The 9,303-nt window shown below is 26.2% G+C and overlaps 1 protein-coding gene across 1 annotated transcript; it reads left to right on the top strand.

Annotated features, from left to right (window-relative positions):
- The first annotated feature begins 2,718 nt into the window (after positions 1-2,718).
- Positions 2,719-7,588, top strand: LOC120087357 (glycolipid transfer protein 3-like). The gene is made up of 6 exons (XM_039044349.1): positions 2,719-2,911; positions 2,998-3,053; positions 3,131-3,246; positions 5,098-5,233; positions 6,182-6,325; positions 7,376-7,588. Exons 1-6 carry the CDS (start codon positions 2,719-2,721, stop codon positions 7,409-7,411), a joined length of 681 nt encoding a protein of 226 aa, XP_038900277.1. The 3' UTR covers positions 7,412-7,588.
- Positions 7,589-9,303: the final 1,715 nt, after the last annotated feature.

The raw sequence follows: 9,303 nt of genomic DNA on the forward strand, positions 1-9,303 counted from the left end.
TTATACCAATGTGATGTTTGCCATACACACTCTAATCCTTAAGTTAAAGCGTGACATAGTGTAGAAGTTTTAGGATTTGAGAATGAGAAATGAATTACTTTTTCTAGAGTTATAATGATATATTTATAGGAATTGATGACCTCAATTATTCCAAATAGAATTTGGAGTTAAATCAGGATGATCTTTCAACTCATCAAGCCGTAGAATGTGGGGGTATGCCCCATTATTGGACATTTTGCTAGGTCGAGGTTAAGTGTAAGCCTATCCCTTTTCTATAACTATACTACAATAAAAATGGAGAAAATAAGGAAAAAGATGTATTAGAAACAAGAAAGAAGAAATGGTTATAAAACGAGTTTTCTTTTCTTTTCTTTTTTTTGAGAAACAATAAACAAAAATAATCATGAAACAAGTTTTTTCTCCAGTTTTCAAAAAACAACCAGCAAGGGAAAAAAAAGTTATGAAACTGACCTAGATTTTCACTTAAAAACATCTACACATAACTTTAGGAATACTTTTTAGAAAAATAGAAAATGAAAAAAACTAAATAAATAGGTTTATATTTGAAAATAAAAAAAATGATAGATATTGATTGGCTTCTATCAACGTTTATCAGTAATAGACTTCCATCCGTTTCTGTTACTCACAGACTTCTATTAGCATTTATCAGTTTCTATAAAAAGTTTAAAATTTTGTTATTTTGTGTAAATAATTTTTCTTTATTTTTCTATTTTTAAAAATTTTCTTTTATATATTTTTTAAAAATAATAAACCTAGAAATAAGAAAGTAGATAGAAACGCAAACATTACCAGAAACCTTGTCATTACCTACAAATGTATATATATATGTTGAACAAATCAACAGAACATAACATGCCACTTTTAATATAATTACCATTCATCTTATAAAACAATGTTATCATTAATAGTGACATTTTAATAATAAGTATATATATTTTAATAAATGTTATTAAACATTCAAAAACTAATTACAGCCCATTTGAAACAGATCATAGTTTAATAAACCTTTTTTTAGAAATATTAAGGGGTGGTTCCAACTTTCGATCAATAAAAAATTAAATTAATTTAAATTTAAAAAAAAACTCAAAATTTCTAACAACTTCTCACAAATTGCGTGTCAAGAAACACAAACTTTTAAGGATTTTTTTTTAAATATAGAAAAATAACTTATTTACACATATAATAAGATGGGATTATCTATTATTAATAAATAACGATAGACATTCATAAAATATCTATAAGTGTTTTTCTCTCATGGATAGTAACATTTTGGAAAATTGTCAGAAATAACATCTTTAAGTTTTTACTTTACAAAAATAGTACCATTTTCTAAAACTCGTTCAAATTGTTTTTATTGGTTTTTTCTAACTTATCGATTGTTTTGACCGTTTTGGGTCTTTTTCAATATATCTCGGAGAGATTACCTTGACATTCGAGTAATTTTTCTAAAATATGATGTGATTTTCTTAAATCTTATACCAAATTATATATATTTTCAAATTTCTCCCAAATCCGATTATCTTTAATAAATATTAAATCAAAATCTTATGTAATTTTTTAAAATCTTTAGCCCAATTTCTAATTTCCAAATCAATTTACCAATTATCTAAATGAATTTTTTAGATGGATCGATTTTGATTTTTAAATTTTTTAAAATATTAATTTTTCAGAAATGGTAAAATATGGAAAATATATAAAATATCAATATGAATCTCGGCAGATTAACATCGAGATCGGTGAATTCTTGGACAAATTAATACTGAAATTTTACATGTTTTCCATATCTTACCTATTTTTTTTTTTTTTTGTACAAAATTTAATCTTTCCCCAAATTTAAAAATCAAAACGCAATCATCACTTGTAAAAATCTAGTTGGTAAATTCATTTGGAAATTTAGAAATTCATATGATCAAGATAACCAGATTTGAGGAAAAATTGAAAATAGATAAGATTTGGCATAAACACAAAAGCGGCCAAAACAATCTATAAGTTAGAAAAATGAAAGAAAATTTTTAACTACAGCTTAGTGGTCGATCTTGCTCGAGATCCACGAAAAAAAAACTAGTTTAACGACATTTCAAAAAGCGTCCTAATTTTAAAAGATGGAAAGTTGAGGTACTATTTCTAACAATTTTCTTAACATTTTACTATATTTGAAAATATTTCAAATAGTTTTCAAATTAAAACAATTACTCAACTTTTAATCTCTTAAAATAACATGTTTTATTATGTCAATTTATTAAATATCATGCCGTAAATTTATTGTTAGTTAATTTTTACATTCACCATGGAGTAACAATAAATTGTAAAATTTATAAATCTTTAAAAGTTTCTTGGTGTTGGATCAATATCTAGTGATGCGAACGTTAAACGACAAATTTTCTCTAACGTCTTAGGTAGATATCAATCATGTACTGATGAAGTATCCTTTGAAGTCGTGAGCTTGCTTTCAAAGGAGGTCGTTGGAGAATTGGGGAGGTAAGAGTATAAAACTAAGAATAAGAGTGGGACATAAAATATGTATAATAAAAATAAAAGCAGCAGAAGATGATTCAAAATTAAAATATTAATGAATCCAACTCTCTAATTTTATATTCCACAAGACTGAAAATATAAGGCCGCAGTTGTGTAGAAGGAACAAATGGGAACTATAAACCGTCATTATTGAAAGCATAGAGTACATAGAGTTCTCAAATAATGGAGAAATCCGCCATCAAATCTGCAATTGAACAACTCTCCATACTTCTCGACGTCAAACCTGAAGATCATCAGAAAAATAATTATCATAACGACACCGTCACCGTCACCGCCGCCTCCACCTCTACCATTAACATTGTCATCCCTGTCTTACCTTTCATTTCTCTCTGCAATTCCCTTATTCACGTTCTCGGTTTGTGCTTTTTTCTCTCTCGCTCTTTCTCTTTATTTCTCCTTGCGTGAAATTTAATACTCGTCTCTCGTTCTCGATTCATACAGATAAAATAGGGCCAACAATGACGGTTTTGAGGCAAGAAATTTATCAGAACGTCCAAGTATGTGTGAAAATTAATTAGTAATGAGAGAAGTAATTCCGGTTTCGGGTATGTTTTTAATGAATGGATAATTGCAGGTGTTTGAAATGGAGGAAGAATGGAGGGATTTGGTTGAGATATTGAAGAAAGAAGGAAGTGAAGGCAGGGCAAGGACAGGAAGCAGTTGCAGCAGAGCCTTCCTTTGGCTAATTCGGTAATTTCCATTAAAAAAAATCCAGTTTTTGCATGCAATTCAACATCTATTGGCTTTTTTTTTCCTTTTTCTTTTTTTGAGGATAATATCCATTGGTTAGTTAGTTTTGAATATTAAAAATTAAAAGTTATATAAAGCCTACACTGGTTATAACTATTACTTATATGTGATCTAAAAGTTCTCTATTTTTCAATATAAATTTATTATACTTGGGTTCAATTTTATGAAAATGGTCTTTCAAGTTAATTTTAGGTTTGAATATTACTCTCCTGCTTCTATTTTCTATTTTAGTTCATTTTGATTCTTGTAATTTGAATAATTTTGATTTATTTATTGGTCTATATATTTTTAAAATGGTTCATTTTAGTTTATATATATTTAAAATGTGACCATTTTAATCTATTTATTTTCATTTTTATTTCAATTTTAAAGGACCAAAATGATCATTTTTAAAAAAAGTATGGGGATTAAATTGAACTAACGTTGAAAGTACATAATGAACCAAAAGAACATTTTGAAAGTATAATGACCAAAATGAACTAAAATCTAAGGTATAGAGATTAAAATAGTATTTAAAAATTAATAGTATTTATCCTCACCTGATAAAAAAAATACTTAATTTGGTTTTAAAATAGAATTTAGTTCACTGAAACAACAATTTGACTTGTGAAGTTATTAATTTATAATGATTTAGGCTCCGTTTGGTAATCATATATATATTTTTTTATTTTTGAAAATTAAGCCTATGGAAACTATCTACCTCCAAATTTCTTAATTTGTTATATATTTTATACCAATGGTTTAAAAAATTAAGTCAAATTTTGAGAACTAAAAAAAAGTAGTTTTTGGAATTTGGAATTTGGCTAAGAATTCAACTATTTACTTAAAAAAATATCCAAATCATTTTAAAAAATGTGGATGAAATATACTTAATTTTCAAAAAAGAAAACAAAAAATTAAATAATTAGCAAACGAAGCCTTAATTTTTTACTTTTTCCAAATCCTAACAACTTTAGTTCTTGAAATTTAACAAGGAAATATTTTGTTCCTATACTTCAAATTTAGTAACAATTTAATTCCAACCTAGATAAATCTCATAAAAAATTAAGTAAGAATTTTTATTATGCATAACAACTCAATTTTTATGGTTTATAAATAAATTGTTTAATCTATATTTAGTTTACATATTGACCATTTGTCACAAGTAGGTAGACTAGAATGATATGAAAATTTAGGGAATAATTTGTTACAAACTAACAAATTTTAGGAACTTATTTATAAATTCAGAATTAGCAAATTTAGTTTGATAATATAATATCTACGTATTAAATTGTTATAAATTTAAAAATACAAGAACTAAATCGTTATAAATTAATAAATTTCGAAAACTAAAAATATTGCTATTTTTTTTAAGTTTAGAGACCAAATGTATTTTTTAACCATTATAATAACAATAACCATATAAATAGGTTTAAAGAAGCCTAACATATAATTTAGGTTAATTGACAAAGTAAACTAATAATAGCTATAGGGGACTTGTTTTAGGATTTATTGAAATGTAAATGTACGAGGATTAAATTTAAACATTTGAAAATATGTAAACTAAATTATTAAGTACGTAATATTAGGTTTATATTAATGATATTTTGTTAATTTCTTTTTATGATATATTATTTAAGATCAATTCACTCCTTAGGAGAATAATAATTTTATTATGATGACGAATTAATAACACAATTTTAATTAAAGCAGTCATAAGAGAAGAATTTAATTATTATATTTTGTTGTTAATTAAATAGTTTAATTTAATTATTAAGTAATATAGGATGATGGGGTTTGTTATATGTGTAGATCTCTAGATTTCACAATGAGCCTATTGGAGAAGATATCAATAGAACCTGGGATGAACATGGAACAAGCTGTAGAGGAATCCTACAATGTAACTCTGAAGCCATGGCATGGTTGGATTTCATTGGCTGCTTACAAAGTAATTAAACTACTTTTTACTTTTTACTCATGGTTTATTATATATTTTTTTAGTGTAATTGTTTTAAATACTAAAACTACTTAAAATATTTGAAGCATAGCAAAATATTATTGTCTATTTGTGATAGACTACGATGGACTATAATAGACATCTATCACTCACGATCTATCGTAGTCTATCACTAATACATAATGATATTTTATTATATTTATAAATAAATTGACACATTATTCTTTATTTGAAAATAACCCTATTTTTATAACCAAACATTATAAAGACATTTTTTTTTAATTAATAAACGTTGAAACTTAACTTATTTACAAATATAATAAAATGTCACTATCTAACCGTGATAGACACTAACAATCACCTATTAGTGTTACTAACATGTCTATTAGCATTTATTACAGACATACAGTGACATTTTCGTGCTATATTTTATAATATTTCCAACATCTTTTCCATTTAAAACAATTACTCTAAAAGAGAAGTTTGTTTCCTTAAATTTTGATGTTTGCCTTAAATTTTCAATTGTCCAAATAAATCATTGAACTTTCATCTTTGTGTCCAATAGGTTCATAAACTTGAGAATGTTTGTGCTTAATAGGCCGTTAAACTTTCGAGATTGTATCCAATAGAGTCCTCAACTTTCAATTCTTGTGTCTAATAAGCCTTTCATTTATTTGATATTTTTTTAAAAAATAAATTCACGAATTTATTTAATAGAAAATTCAAAATTGAGGGTTCCATTAGACATAAATTTTAAATTTATATCCAATAGATTAATTAATTTTTAAAACGTTTTGAATATATCTAGACCTATCAAACACACAAAATTAAAGGTTGAAAAACCATATTAGACGAAAAGTTTGGAGACTGAATAGATACATACACTCTACATTTAGAGGGTTAATTAGGGTTTTAAAAACAAGGGTTTATTCAATGCAGATAGCTCTGAAATTGGTACCTGATACAGCAACCTTCATCAACATAATAATGGAAAATGATGATAATTATGAGACCTTTCTCCAAGACATTCATACTTTGATTCCTTTGCTTTCAGCTTTTCTCCAACAGGCTCACTCCATTCTGGTACAAAATCCCTACCTTTAATTTTCTTCCAATCCATTTTTTTTTATTATTTGGTAATTATTATTAGGATAATATCAATTTATACCTCATATTGGAAGGCTATATCAATTAAAATTTTTAGAACTTATTAATAACAATTTAGTCCATAAATTTTGGTTTGTAATGATTTAGTCTTCATATTTTTAATTTTGTAACAGTCTAGTCTTTGAACGTTAGTATGTAACAATTTAGTTCTTATACGTTCAAATTTGTAATAATTTAGTCCCTAATGTTAAAAAAATAATCAAAATTAATTTTTAATACTTTATGATGTAAATTTTATATTTTGTAAAACTATTAAGTCTCCGATTACTTTAACGGTTTATTTATGTATGAAATCTCATTAAAATGTTAATATTAATTTCTACGATAGGTGCCAAAAACGTTATAAATTTTAAAATTCAACGACTAGATTGTTATATAGTAAAGTTTAGGGACTAAATTGTAACAAAATTGAAAGTATAAGGACTAAATCGTTACTTATATGAAAGGTAATGGATTAAAAGTTATTTTTAACCAAACTTTTAATTAATAATTGTATTAATTTAAATCTTGAGCTTTCGTATCAATTTACACACTCCTTCAGATTTTGTACATGTGAAGTTTATAATTTGAGTTAATTAAACTCATAAATTTTCATAAGTTATTCAATTTAGATATTTCTTTATGATTATATTTGAAAATTATCCATGTATGTATTGATTCTCAAACATATATAAAATTCTTCAAATACCAATTTTAGAAAATGGATGATTAGAGTAAATACATGAACAATTTTTCTTAAAAGAGTCTAAATTGATTTATTTATGAAAATTTATAAGTTAAATTGATATAATTATAAGTTTCATATGGAATTTTTTCCAATGAAACGTAATGAAAAGTACAAAAGCTCAGAGTTTAAATTGACACAATTTGTAAATAGTGTAAATTGATATATCTTTTTTCTTCTTATTATTATTATTGCTATCTATCTCTATGTCTGTCTATATATATATTGGCTTGCTTATGCAGAGACTGTATAACTTGGATCGGATAAAGTCTAAATAATTAACCTCTAAAATTGAAAACAAGAAGGAGACCAGAGTACTACGTGAAGTCTTATTGGTGTGGTGATTATTAGTTTTTTTTTTTTTTTTTTTTTTGAGCTGATTAATTTGTTTATGTGATGCCCTTGTAATTATGTAATTTTGTTTTACTCTTACTCTTCCACTTTTATATTAACCTTGAAACATTTTCCAACATCCCAATATCTTCTTTTGATGTTAAGAAACGTTCATTTGGATCATATATATTGTTTCATAGGTATGGATGTTAAATTTTTTTTATCAATTTGTTTTTAACATAATCGATTGTTAGATCTTTAATGTGTTGGCTTTACATAATTTTGGTAAATATAATCTGATTGTTATTTAGCTTCACATCAATATTTTTTAGGCTGGTTTTTATTTTATTTTATTTTTAATGATTTGTTTGGTTAGAGTAACTAAGTTGGTCGGGATAAAAATGCAAAAAAAAAAAAAAAAAAAATCTATTTTTAAATTGTGATTTTGTTTCCAAAAGTTGCATGCCCTTTCTGGACTTGAGTTGTTGCATTTGGCATGGTTTTCAAGTATAAAAAACTAGTCAATCAAAATTGAAAGGATTTATTTTATGAAGTCTCTATTGGAGGTAATGAAGGAACATTAGGCTTAGAGTTTAGAATGGATAGAGAATTATGGAGGAGCTTTTTCCATGGAGTGCTTTGGCACTTAGCTCAATTGGAGCTTTCTTAGTTTCTTGCTTATCGAGGTAGTGAACATCTCTATTTACAGGTGGTAGTAGACATCTCTAGAGAATACTGATTAATGACTTAGGAAATAGACTTCTCTAGTAAATTACGTAACCATTTATATATTCTTAGAACGTATTTCTCTCGACAATTATCTTTACATACTCCAAAAAGTCATATTGAAGAACTCAAAGGACTAATTGGAAATTACAAATTACATTTAACAATCTCATCTTCCTTCCGAGGGAGAGCTACACACAAACACTCATACAACGTAAAACATGACTTAAGAAAGAGTAGAATGAAAAGAAAAGAGGGAGAGAGTTAATATACCTTGGAGTGAAGTAAAGAAAAAGTAAAACATAACTTAGAAGGAGAAGAGTAGTTTTTCGTTTATGTTTTTTCTTAAATTATGAGCATTAACTTGAGGAAGAAGTTGAGGGTTAAAGAAGAGAGAAAAAAAATAAATAGAGATGGTTACATATATGACAAAATGAGCTAAATTAGTAACGAAAATAGCAAAACTTATATAGCAAAATTTAAGTGAAAAGTCTAAAAACCCCTCTACATCACTATATACTCAGGATGCTGTGTATATTGCTAATATTTTCTTTCAAGAAATTGTTAAGCTTCATGGCATTTCCTACACCATTATATCGGACGGATGTGAAATTTCTAAGCCACTTTTGGAAGACTATCTGGAGGAAGTTTGACATTACTTTGAAATATAGCTCTACTATACGTCCACAAACAAATGACCAGATAGAAGTTACTAACCGAACACTAAGAAACCTAATTTGTTGTCTTTCAGGCGTTTATAATTATCGATCAATACTACCTATACTATTAAGTAATATAAGTGGAAAGATCAGTCAATTTACAGGGAAGCACAAATATAGTTTCGAACAAATTAGATTTCTAGCTAAAGTGGTAACGGTGTTGGGTTTTGATGTGGTTCGAGAATTTAAAGTAGGTAAAATAAATTGCAGAAAGTAAAAGTGCAAGAAAATAAAACAAACCTAGCTAAGGATTTAGGATCTACTCAATTGTTTGATTGGTCATAGGATTCCTATAAATAATTTCTCATAAATAAATGTGTTTAGCCCTTTGTCCTTAAAGTCGAGACAAGTGCCTCAGTACATTAATTAATTACTTAATTAAACTAGATATT

This window comes from Benincasa hispida, chromosome 9, assembly GCF_009727055.1.
Source record: "Benincasa hispida cultivar B227 chromosome 9, ASM972705v1, whole genome shotgun sequence".
Classification (NCBI taxonomy): Eukaryota; Viridiplantae; Streptophyta; class Magnoliopsida; order Cucurbitales; family Cucurbitaceae; genus Benincasa; species Benincasa hispida.